This window comes from Pelophylax lessonae, assembly GCF_965119305.1.
Source record: "Pelophylax lessonae genome assembly, chromosome: 1".
NCBI lineage: Eukaryota > Metazoa > Chordata > Amphibia > Anura > Ranidae > Pelophylax > Pelophylax lessonae.
The window spans coordinates 142,980,341-142,994,007 of NC_138768.1; the positions used below are offsets into that span (position 1 = coordinate 142,980,341).

Here is a 13,667-nt window from a genome sequence, read left to right on the forward strand (position 1 = left end):
GGAGGAAAAGACCTGGGACAAATTTGCAGATCTTCATTTTTGTTTTCTAATTTGTATGCTTGTTCCAGGTCAGTGATTCAAAAAGTATTGAAGCCATAGACAGCCTGACAATTCGTTTTTTTAGAAGGAGGTCACCATTGGTAGCCCTCTTCATTCTGTCGGTACAGAGCTTTTTTAAAGTGAACCTGGACCTAGACTTTAAAACACAATACTGAATTGCCTTTGTTTATGCTCATTGAATACTGGGCTAAGGATGTTCACAGAGCCTTTATATTTGTCCATTTGGTTAAAATGAACTTGCCAGGCTATGTATTTACAAGTTTTTACATATTGTTATCAGACAATAAATAGTTCACAGTGGAAGCACTAAAGTAATTTGCTCTCAGCAGTCCAGTTTCCCCTGCTCTTCCTTCCCAGAGAACTTGTCCTGTGTTAACATTAAAGATTAGAAGACTGGAATGAGGATGAGCTGATATGCTGAGAGAATGACTTGAAGGACTTTGGTGCCTCTGCTTTGAACTTTGAGGATGAATTGTTCCAATATACCTGCAGTTTCAGGGGTCAGTGAGGATTTATTTTAATGCTATTTTACTACTTCATAACCTGGCCACAGGTTCGCTTTATGCTTTGCACTTTTGAAACATTGTAACCTTAGGAACGTTATAGGCCAGGTCAAGTTCACGTAAACTTTCTTTTCCTACTAAAATTGTGGATAATGAAAATTGTAGGCTGCAGTCTTCAATCTGTTAACTTAATTTTCATGATCACTGTTCTGCTTAGAAGAGCATTTTGCTGTGATATGAAAGAACAACATCCTGAAAGGTTTAATCAAAGAGAAAAAAATCCGGCACCAAGATGGCTCAAAAATAAAACATAAGATTTTATTAAATCCATCCAATATTAGTTTATTATGACTAAGGTCCTAATGTAAGAGTCTGAAACGTGTCAAAAACCACAAGTATTGATGAATTTTATTGGATGGATTTAATAAAATCGTATATGTTTTATTTTTGAGACATTGTGGTGCTGGATTTTCTTCTCTTTGATTGGAAATTGGGATGCCTGAGTACTGGGGCCATCTGAGCACACAAGTCTCTATCTCATCCTGTGTATCATTAAGGGCTATTTTGGGGTAGCAGCACTATTTCAATAGATGGATATCCTGTAAGGTTTAAAGAGTTAAATAATATAAGTTGGCTTCACCTGACTTTGATGAAGGCCCAATGAATCAATAAAGTTATGAGATCTTAAAAAAAAAAATACACTAGTGGATCAATTGAAAGGATATGCAAACCTTTCAACATGACAAGGTTGATTTTTTTTTTTTTTTTTTCGGTCTGTTATGGCTTTTGGCACATGATCTCTGCTAAAAGGAAGGCTCAACCAATCTGAATTCTGATCCTCGTCTTTAGAGACCATGTGACCAATTGTCTAGGCTTTTTAGGAAAGTTAACATGCTGCAAGATGTGATGTCACTAGGTGTGCAAGTTGTTGCTCCTCTGGCTAGACGGCAGGCTGAGATCTTGCCAAGAACTGGGAACATGATTGGTTCCCAACTACAGTATGCAATCATGGCCAGAGAAACTGTTAGTCATTATACTACTTGATAATAATTGACCGGTATAGGCGCTCTTTAAGTTCCTCATAGATTGAAGAGCATGATTTTTTTTTCAAAGAAACTCTAATTATATTTTGTCTATGGTTGCATAATATTTTGAAGCAATTTACAATCTTGTCCCTTAGTAGTACTTAGGATTTGGGAAATATGATTGAACAATGTATTGTAATCATAGCTGAGAAGAAAGAGAAAAAGAAACATTATGAAAATCCTGCTGTTAAGAGGTAATTTGGTGGAAGCTACAAAGAATGCAAAGTTCGATTGATTTCTTTAATCGCTGTTGTGGTTGGTCTTGATTTACCATGCCGCATCAAAGCCAAATTAGTTCTATAGAAGAACTTTCCTCTAAGAATCTTAAGCATAATGTTTCTTTTGGGAAGGATTATACAAATCTGCATAAACAGTTGTAAAAAACTAACTGTTATTAGCAAAAATGTACAGGCCCAGGACACAGATATTACACGACAAACGCGGCTGAAGCTACAGCATTGCTTTCATATATGGTTTTTATATCATCTGTTAGGAAGCCAATGTCAACTTTCCCCTTCAGGTAGAAGTCCATTCATGTTATCAGGCCTCCCTCTCTCATTTGAAAACCATGGCTGGTACTTCTGGGTATGGAGGAGCATGTGACCTCCTTCTAATAAACAATGCCAGTGTCACTTGCTAGCAGTCGATCTCTACGTTGATCCCCATTGAGCAGGCGGATGACAGGTCCGTGTCCGCTTCACTATGCAGAGCAAGCATAGACATAGCCTGTTGTTCTTTATGGGCTGGTCGGATGGAAATGGACTGTCATCCGATTTGATCCTCCAGGAGGATGGGGAACAGATCCCCATCCTTCTGTTTTTAGCAGACAGGCCCGGATTGGATGCTGGCGGAGCAATGGATGGTCCGATCGGGTCCTCCTGAAAAACTGGCAGGCAGACCTGATTGATCCGTCAATGTGAAAGACACCTAAGCCTCAACAGCAGCTGACACCAAGTGTTTTGTGACGATTGCGACAAAGGAAGGAGCAGCAGGGTACCAATGTCAAGGTGAGGTGGGCTTTAGGCGGCTCCTCTCACTTTGCGCTTAATGAACAAAGTCACAGGGTTTCTATTAGCAACTAGATTTGTATCTATCATTGAAAAGTAGTGGGTTCATTTGTTTTTTGCTCTTGAGTTATTTTCAGGATTACCAGGTGACAAAAACCCAAAAGATCCTTAAAGAATAAAAACAAATGCAGCTGCCACAAGTACTAGCAGTTTGCAATATTTTTCTTTTTGGGTTTAGGGACACTTTAAAAAAAAAAATGAAAAAAGTTTCAATATTCATGGCAAATTATAGAAAAAAGGAAATCAGCAGAAAAACAATAGTTAAGTAGAAAAGGAGTTAATGAGGGCTAATTAGGGTTAAGTAAGAACTACCAAGGGGGTTAAACACTAACTTAGTTACATTTTTACATTTATTTTTTTAATTTGCAGGGTTGTTTTAACTAACATATTATGCAGATTAGAGACCTGTTTACACTGGTGCTCTGGATTAGAACATGTTGCATTAAAGCAGCCCATACATTTCAATGGGCTGCCTATTGCACCAAAAAAGATGCATGCAACATTTTTTGCTTTGCAGTGCTTCAATGCAGGTGAGTTGAGTAGGTGCATAGGGGTGGTTTTTAGAATGAACGACATAGTTCTGCAATAACGCACGTAACATGTTACTGTGCATTGCATTGCAGTAATGCGCATATTACCCCAGTGTAGTGGTGTGAATGGGCCCCAAACGTCACTCCTTTGATCTGCTGTAAATGAACCCAAGAAGTTACAACACAGTACTAAGAACACTGCCACATCTTAACTCTTCCTGACACCGCTGATGTTATCTATCTATCTATCTATCTATCTATCTATCTATCTATCTATCTATCTATCTATCTATCTATCTATCTATCTATCTATCTATCTATCCATCTATCTATCTATCATGCCCAGTGTCCCTAAGCTGGTTAAAAATGATTGCTCCACCACTATTGGTTAGGTAAACTTGTGTATATTCATATTTACGTTATTCTTGATGAAAGCATTGGATGAAAGAAAGGTAGAACAAGTATCCTTTGACTTAGCGGATTACAGTATCTCACAAAAGTGAGTACTCCCCTCACATTTTTGTAAAAATATTATTATATCTTTTCATGTGACAACACTGAAGAAATGACACTTTGCTACAATGTAAATTAATGAGTATACAGCTTGTATAACAGTGTAAATTTGCTGTCCTCTCAAAATAACTTAACACACAGCCATTAATTTCTAAACCGCTGGCAACAAAAGTGAGTACACAAATTTGGCCCAATTAGCCATTTTCCTTCCCCGGTGTCATGTGACTCGTTAGTGTTACAAGGTCTCAGGTGTGAATGGGGAGCAGGTGTGTAAATTTGGTTTTATCGCTCTCACTCTTTTATACTGGTCACTGGAAGTTTAACATGGCACCTCATGGCAAAGAACTCTCTGAGAATCTGAAAAAAAGAATTGTTGCTTTACATAAAGATGGCATAGACTATAAGAAGATTATCAAGACCCTGAAACTGAGCTGCAGCATGGTGGCCAAGACTATACAGCGTTTTAACAGAACAGGTTCCACTCAGAACAGGCCTCGCCATGATCGACCAAGGAAGCTGCACCTGCTCAGCATCATATCCAGAGGTTGTCTTTGAGAAGTAGACTTATGATTGCTGCCAGCGTTGCTGCAGAGGTTGAAGGGGTGGGAGGTCAGATTGTCAGTGCTCATATTGTCAGCCTGTCACCCCATACTGCATCAAAGTGGTCTGCATGGCTGTCGTCCCAGAAGTAAGCCTCTCCTAAAGATGATGCACAAGAAAGCCCACAAACAGTTTGCTGACTGAAAACAAGCAGACTAAGGACATGGATTACTGGAACCATGTCCTGTGATCTGATGAGACCAAGCTAAACTTATTTGGTTCAGATGGTGTCAAACGTGTGTGGTGGCGACAAGGTGAGGAGTACAAAGACAAGTGTGTCTTGCCTACAGTCAAGCATGGTGGACTGTCATGGTCTGGGGCTGCATGAGTGCTGCCGTCACTGGGAAGCTACAGTTCATTGAGGGAACCATAAATGCCAGCATGTACTGTGACATACTGAAGCAGATTATAATCCTCTCCCTTCGGAGACTGGGCCGCAGGGCAGTATTCCAACATGATAAGGACCCCAAACATGCCTCCCTAGGGGACCACTGCCTTGCTAAAGAAGCTGAGGATAAAGGTGATGGACTGGCCAAGCATGTCTCCAGATCTAAACCCTATTGACTATCTGTGGGGCATCTTCAAATGAAAGGTGGAGGAGCGCAAGGTCTCTAACATCCACCAGCTCCTTGATGTCATCATAGAGGAGTGGAAGAGAACTCCAGTGGCAACCTGTGAAGCTCTGGTGAACTCTGTGCCCAAGAAGGTTAAGGCAGTGATGGAAAATAATGGTGGCCAAACAATATTGACACTTTGGGCCCAAATTGGACATTTTCACTTAGGGGTGTACTCACTTTTGTTGCCAGCGGTTTAGACATTAATGGCTGTTTGTTGAGTTATTTTGAGGGGACAGCAAATTTACACTGTTATACAAGCTGTACACTCACTACTTTACATTGTAGCAAAGTGTCATTTCTTCAGTGTTGTCACATGAAAAGATGTAAAAAAATATTTACAAAAATGTGAGGGGTGTACTCACTTTTGTGAGATACTGTATGTGGGTTATACAATACATGGACCTATTTATACAAAATTATTTCTTAAAGAGTGAATATCGCAGGGATCATAAGTAAATACATAACAGTTACCAATATAAGCATGCTGCTTGAGAAAGCACATTCTGTCTTTGTGTCATTTATATTCAAAGTAGAGATTTGAAGTGCTGGTTGATTTAGAAGGGGAATGTTTATTGTACCTATCCATGAACCCATATGAGGAGAAGACAAGGAGCAGGTCAGCTGTATTATTTAATAATTTAAACCTAGGCTGTTTTATGTGATTTATACAAGTATAAGATGTTTCTGATAATTTGAGTAGTAGCCAATATATTTCAGACTATAATTATCCTGTTTGGTGAATAATCATTGTTATCGATAACATTTTTTAAAAATGATAATCTGCAAAGAAAGATATTCTAGTAGACTGAAGGATCATTTTGACCAATAACTTATTTCTGCCAGCATTAAAGGATAAGTCTACCGTAAACACTAAAATCCGTGCATCTATAGACCCCCTCGATCTAAGACTAACCTATCTAGCCCTGTAAAGAAGAAATCAGTATACATACCTTTTTTTGAAGCAGATCCGACCCGCGGCTTTTCTGTGTAGGCGGCCAATAACAGAAGCCCCGTACTAACTCGATAGGTGACGTCTATTCCCATTCATTTCAGAGCCGTTGTTGGCCATGTCATTTGCAGATCTTCCGCCGCTTGAGATCGGGCCGGATCAGCTTCAAAAAAGGTATGTACAGTCGGTCCCCGGGTTACAAACATCCGACTTACAAACGACTCCTACTTACAAATGGAGAGCGACAACAGGAAGTTAGGAGACATCTAGCCTTAGGAAGGGAAATTTACTCCTTTAAGAGTGTTCATGGAAAAAGGTATCTCCACTGAAACTTTATCACTAATTCTTGTTTCCACAACAACCCAACAGGGACAGAAAGTGAGGTGAAATCTTCTGAACAGATGTACAGACAGCAAAACAAATGGTACAGTGGTGTTAACCATTCCCTTTGCTATCCAAAGAATGTAAAACATATTCTTTTGGCTGGAGGTAAACGTAAAAAATGTACCTGTTCCGACTTATAAACAAATTTGACTTAAGAACAAACCTACAGTCCCTATCTTGTTTGTAAACCTGTGGACCGCCTGTATACTCATTTCTTCTTTACAGGGCTAGATAGGATAGTCTTAGATCGAGGAGGTCTTTAGATGCAGGGATTTTAGTTTAGGGTGGACTTATCCTTTAATTGGTATTGTTCCTAGAATGATGGATCCGTCTATTGATTTCGTTGGACTTTTGTCAAATCTTCGAAAAATCGGACCATGGAAAGTTACCTCACTCCTTTTGTTTGTTATTTGATTACATCTTGTCGCTGTTGAATTATATGTGACCTTCAACATAATGTTTTTGTGATGTTTACCAGATTGTAGCTCTCAATAAAACGAAGGAACGGATGCGTCCCTACCACATCCACCATGAAGAAGAGGATCCAGACATCAAGAAAATTAAGAAGGTAACATGCAAACAAATAATAAAACTATGTCACTCTACTGGGGGTGTCCTTATAGTCATTCAGGGCATACATTTTCCACATGTCTATTAGACAGCAGCCTTTAGGTGTGGTTTACCTACAGTACAGGTCACTTGCTCTTCTATTTCTGGAGTAGTGATATGCAATTTCCAAGTGTTTACAATTGATCAACTAAAGTATCATATGTACCTGGAGTTTTTCCTTTAAAGTCGCTTTGACAACTTTTTAATTTCTGACAACTATTTAAATTTCTGAACACTTTCTAAAATAGTGGTCTGACACTTTTACTGAACCAAAGGCTTCCATGCTTTTTGAAAGCTTTAGAAAAGTCAAACATCCTTATGGGCCCACCTGGTTAGCGTCTCTAGGTATTGAAGCAAAAGGGTCTACATGGCATTCAGCATTTTCAAAGGAGAAGGGCAGTTTATATTTTAGCAGGTTTCCTTTAAGTTACCCATTTTCTTCTACAGGCTAAATGTTTTCTAAATATGTTTGGATGATTTATATTAACGATTCTGAAATTATAACTTACACCAGTTTTAAGCTGGCCATAGATGGAGCGATTTTCTTTCCTGCAAGAATGTGTTGCAGGAAAGAAAATCACTTGATTCCCCTCATCAATACAGTTTGTGATGTCCCTCCCGCTGAGCTATTGTGTACAAATAAAATCCAACAGGCTGGTTGTACCCATGTTAATCAATCGATCAACTTGGGTCCATTCAGACTTGCCCATACATAATTCGAATCTTAGACGGTCCATGCTGAACCTGCTGAGATTCAAACCGTCTGTGGCCAGCTTTAAGAAGCAGCTTTGATAGCAACCTCTTGCATTTCTGATTGCAAACAGTATGGGGTGTAAAGCAGTGAATGTGACTTTAACCAAACATTCACTGCAGGTGAATCTTCTTGGCGCGTTGTTTTAAATGGCAGTCACAGACAGATATTTCAGCCAAGCTGATTAGATAACGATAGTAAGCATTTTGTATATAATACTTAATGTATGAACCCAAACAGGTTTTTTGTTTTTAATAATAAAGTGAAATCTCTTGCGCTAATAAGCTAAATACCTGAATATAAAATAAAATTATAAAATTATATATAAAAAAAAATTTTATTTGTCAAATTTAGTGAACACAACATTTGTAAAGCAGAAACGCTAGCAGCACAAACAATAACATATATATATATATATATATACTCTATATATAGTGTGTATAAAAACAAAAATGTTGATAAAATTAAAGTCCAAAAGTAATTAATATTGCACAGTTCCTTGAAAAAAAACGCTTGATTCAGTGCAACATCCAAAACAATAAATCCCGTGAATGGAGGATGATTCTATCACCAAAAAATCCACCACCAATGTGAACATCCAACACTGCTCCCATCAGATGGACACTCACCCCATGTATATGCCCCCATTTGCATGGTGTGGGCAATCACGCTGAAAGCATGAACGGCAATAGATTCCTCTAGATCAGTGGTTCTCAACTCCGATCTCAGGACCCACTAACAGGCCAGGTTTGCAAGATAACTGAAATACATCACAGATGATATAATTTGCTGCTCAGTGATTGCAGTACTCTAGTCTGCACCTCCCCAAGGTAAAACTTAAAATCTGGCCTGTTAGTGGGTCCTGAGGTCTCGAGTTGAAAACCACTGCTCTAGATGAATAAAGCTCTCTTGTCTTTTTCCTCTATAAATGGCTCCAAGGAAGACATGCAGGAAAAGAAAAAGCTCGACAAGTGTAATACTATCTCATAAACTTTGTTTATTCAAAAAATCTATCCCAAATGAACTCACATGGAATACATATTAACAGTGCTTATAACATCTAAAACTGGAGGGTTAAAGTGCTCCCTGAGTTCTCACCACCTCCACACTGGTTCAGAGTCTCTCGGAAGCTGTTCTCTGCTCCTCCGACTGACAGTCCGGTTTGCCGTGTAGCCACGGCCCGACGTGTTTCGCCACTTCCGACTTTGTCACAGTGGGGTGGCTACACGGCCCGGCAGACCGGCTTTTCCGCTCTCTCAGTACAGACTCTTAACCCATTCCAAGCTCACCAAACCACCGCAGAGAGATACAGACATTATTTTGCCTCTCAAAGCATCACTCAATACTTGTCCATCTGTTCATTTAACCCCTCATTAGTCAAATGCACATCGATACTACAGTCATTTCTTCAAACTTAGTATAACAAAATCTCCTCATTATGGTTCTAATTGTATATATTGTTTAGTGAGCCTGGTAAGAGTTTTACAAGGATTAGATAACAATAAAATACTATAAATCACTAAGTAACAAAATCATTATTAGTATACATAAAATCATGTCCAATAATAATCTAGCCTACATCAGACAAATAACTAGCCCTATAGTATAAAATATGATTAAAAATATAGTTCAAATTTGGTTAAAATTAAATGAATATTGCATGGACTTAAATAACCTAATAATAAAATTAATTTGATTAAAAAGATACTCATAACAACCCAGAAATAATTAGTTATCAATGAAACTTAATTTAAAAACTGAAAATCATGTTTTTTTGTTTTACTAGTTTATATATGTTTCTCCTTAATTGAGGAAGAATGCTTATGCTTATCTTAAAGATTTTCTGAAAGTTTTATTCACTTAAGCTTAGTGCACACTATCTTTTTTTTTTTTTTTTTCAACCCAGTGGGCTAAATGAAAATAAACTCGGGAGGAGATCCTGTACTAACAATCTGATGTTATTACAGCAATCTCCCCGATGAGCTGTTGTGTTCTGACCCTCATTGGCTGACAGCAGACCTTTTTCGGGCATGCCTCTTAGACAGAAGCCGGCTTACATGGCTACACACGGGTCAAATGTTGGACTTTTTTTTATTAAACTTGCTGATACCACCCGATATCCAGCCCGTGTGTATGGCCCCTTTACTGTATCTAGGCTTGCCAGTGAAAGAATTTTAATTTCTGTCTTTTTGGTCTGCAATAATATTTTTCACTTTACATTGACAGTTACTGTTGGATAAAAATATATATTGTTGGAAAAATGTTTAACGTGAGGCTGTAAGGCTATTTGTTGATTGATAAATCAGGGAGAACACAATTTCTGAATCCCACTAACATAATTTATCTGTTCAGGTTCAGAGCTTTATGCGTGGTTGGCTGTGCAGAAGAAAGTGGAAGACAATTGTTCAAGACTACATATGTTCCCCGCATGCTGAAAGCATGAGGAAGAGGAATCAAATAGTGTTCAACATGGTTGAGGCCGAGGCCGAATATGTGCATCAGCTTTATATCCTTGTGAATTGCTTTCTCCGGCCGCTGAGGATGGCAGCCAGTTCCAAGAAGCCACCTATCAGCCATGATGATGTGAGCAGCATTTTCCTCAACAGGTGACAAACACTTTGCCTCATACTCAAATAAACAGTAGGTCATGCTATCAATAAATGCATATTTCAGCTTAAAACCAAACTCCAAGCAGATATAAAAGAAACACATTCATACATTTCCGTATTTATTAAATGATCAGTAACTGTATTTTAAATGCAATCAGTGTAAGTACCTGATTTGGCTTGATTTCAATCCCTTACGTAGATAGCAGCTGCTTTCCTGTGTTATGCACATCAAATGCAGTCAGCGGGTTCCTATCTACTTTGTGGTTCAGTACCTGTGCTTGACCACCATCTATGGCCAGTTTAAATCTCATGTACAGCAGCACTCTAACTTGAAGAGGGAGCGGCAGTTTTGGAGGCTAATCATGCAAGCAGCATGCAAAAATCCAAACAAGGAACACAGTAGAAATGAGCAGAGAAAGCAGAGAGGTGACCTTATCAGTCTGCTGCTGGTCTTTCACTATCCAATCTACTGGTTTAGGCTGGGTTCACACCTAATTTGGATGCGGCTCACAGCAGGGGTCCAGTGTGTCCCTGTTCTCCGTTTCAGGGACAAATCAAGCCGAATTTGTACCTGAAACTGAGCCAAAGATGCACAGGGCCCCTGTGCAATCTGCTCCGCAGTCGCCACGGAGATGTGTGAACCGGTTCCATAAAGAGCCGGGCACACTCTCCTTTCATGCGAATCAGTTTACACTAGTCACTAGTGTAAACCCAGCCTAAAGGCTTGGAAAAGTGCATTTCTAAATGCAACAAAGAAAGTGGTGCCATCTGCTGGCTATGCTGTGTGGAAGGGCTGTAAATATTTAGGACTGGATAGACAGAAATACAAATTTTGTTTACATAGATATATATATATATATATATATATATATATACACACATATGCATATATATATACCAAAGAGGTTGAGTGCACGTGTTAAGCATCATATCCAGAGGTTGTCTTTGGGAAATAGATTTATGAGTGCTGCCAGGATTGCTGCAGAGGTTGAAGGGGTGGGGGATCAGCCTGTCAGTGCTCAGACCATACGCAGCACACTGCATCAAATTGGTCTGCATGGCTGTTGTGCCAGAAGGAAGCCTCTTCCAAAGATGATGCACAAGAAAGCCCGCAAACAGTTTGGATGGATGAATTACTGGAACCATGTCCTGTGGTCTGCTGAGATCAAGATAAACGTATTTGGTTCAGATAGTGTCATGCGTGTGTGGCGGCAACCAGGTGAGGAGTATAAAGACAAGCGTGTCTTGCCTACAGTCAAGCATGGTGGTGGAGTGTCATGGTCTGGGGCTGCATGAGTGCTGTCGGCACTGAGAAGCTACAGTGCATTGAGGGAACCATGAATGCCAACATGTACTGTGACATACTGAAGCAGAGCATGATTCCCTATCTGAGCCGCAGGGCAGAATTCCAACATGATAATGACCCCAAACACACCTCCAAGACGACCACTGCTTTGCTAAAGAAGCTGAGGGTTAAGGTGATGGACTGGCCAAGCATGTCTCCAGACCTAAACCCTAGTGAGCATATGTGGGGCATCCTCAAACGTAGGGAGGAGGAGGAGCGCAAGGACTCTAACATCCACCAGCTCCCCGATGTCATCATGGAGGAGTTGAGGAGGACTCCAGTGGCAACCTGTGAAGCTTTGATGAACTCCATGCCCAAGAGGGTTATGGCAGTGCTGGAATATACACAAAATATTGACACTTTGGGCCGAATTTGGACATTTTAATTTAGGGGTGTACTCACTTTTGTTGCAATCGGTTTAGGCATTAATGGCTATGTGTTAAGTTATTTTGAGGGCACAACAGATTTACACTTTATACAAGCTGTACACTAACTACTTTACATTGTAGCAAAGTGTCATTTCTTCAGTGTTGTCACATGAAAAGATATAATAAAATATTTCCAAAAATGTCACATGAAAAGATATAATAAAATATTTCCAAAAATGTGAGGGGTGTTCTCACTTTTGTGGGATACTGTGTGTGTGTATATATATATTGTGTATATATATATATATATATATATATATATATATATATATATATATTCTGAAAAATCAGTATGATAAAGGGATATTAAGGTTTCTAGTACAGCTGGCTTTCTGTCTAGTAATCCGATAGAAGATGATTTCCAAATGTCACTATTAATCCTTCTTTTATGACTGATAACAGCGAACAATAGGCAGCTCTGCAAGTAACATGTTTCTATAAAATTTATTATTTTTTGTGCTCTTAAAAGCATGCCATTTGTTAATCCAGATAGACAGCTTTGGTAATTTTGCATGTACATGACATGTTGCCCGGCACTATACTCTTCTATTCTTCTAATCTGCATAGATGAATTGTAGAAGAAGCTGAGCACTTTAAAGAGTAGAAAAAGCCTTAAATATTCCAGCAGTCATTTCACAAAGGCTCCTAGTAGCAGAGACGCTAAAACTGGTTCCGTACTTTGTTCTGCACTGGTGACAACGTTTTTGTCATAAGACAGCAGCAAAATGTTATCTGCTGTGTGGCTATTATGGAGCTGACTGGATCCTGGAACATAATGATTTATCTCCCCTGTTCCATCACTTACACTGATGATAAAAAGCTGCATGAAGCTCCTTTCAGTCTGCTGAGTTTAACCTGGAAACATGAGTGACATAAGGGAATCATCAAACACAATTGGTATACAGAGATACACCATGTGCCTAGATATTATGTCATAATCTATCAGCAGTCTCAGGGATTGACTGTTGGATTCCAATGTTCGCACATGCTGTTCTTTATCTCCTTTGATATTTCTTGTGATTTCTTATTAGGCTTTCAGGAAAGGACAGTTTATAGGAATTTAGGAGAGATGAAGATAAAATATACTAACTGGATTTTTGTAGAACCCTATTGTTCTGTGAAAACTGAATTTGCAGAAGTGACATAAAGCTAGAACAGTTATATTTCCCACATATAGGGGACTTTTTACACGTTTGTGTTGTGCGTTGCTGCATGTGCTTTTGTGTTTCAAAGATACATTTGTGTGTATTTAACCACTTCTGGACCGGAAGGATTTTCCTCCTTAATGACCAGGCCATTTTTTGCGATTCAGCACTGCGTTACTTTAATGGACAAGTGCGCGGTCGTGCGACACTGTACCCAAATAAAATGAATGTCCTTTTTTCCCCACAAATAGAGATTTCTTTTGGTGGTATTTGATCACCTCTGCGATTTTTATTTTTTTGCGCTATAAACGAAAAAAAAAAAAAAACAGCAATTCTAAAAGAAAAACAATATTTTTCACATTCTGCTATATAACATTCCCAAAAAAAAAATAATAAAAATCAAAATTTTTTAACATTTTAGGCCAATTTTTTTTTTGCTAAACATTTTTGGTAAAAAAAAAATCGCAATAAG

General features: G+C 38.9%; 1 protein-coding gene across 2 annotated transcripts in view; it reads left to right on the forward strand.

Annotated features, from left to right (window-relative positions):
* The window catches only part of RASGRF2 (Ras protein specific guanine nucleotide releasing factor 2), a 495,935-nt gene that overhangs the window by 200,517 nt on the left and 281,751 nt on the right, over positions 1-13,667 (forward strand). For both annotated transcript variants that reach the window (XM_082267574.1, XM_082267575.1), the window contains exons 4-5: positions 6,787-6,876; positions 10,021-10,274. In XM_082267574.1, the coding sequence (XP_082123700.1) occupies positions 6,787-6,876; positions 10,021-10,274 (344 nt within the window). The remainder of the gene's footprint in view (positions 1-6,786; positions 6,877-10,020; positions 10,275-13,667) is intronic.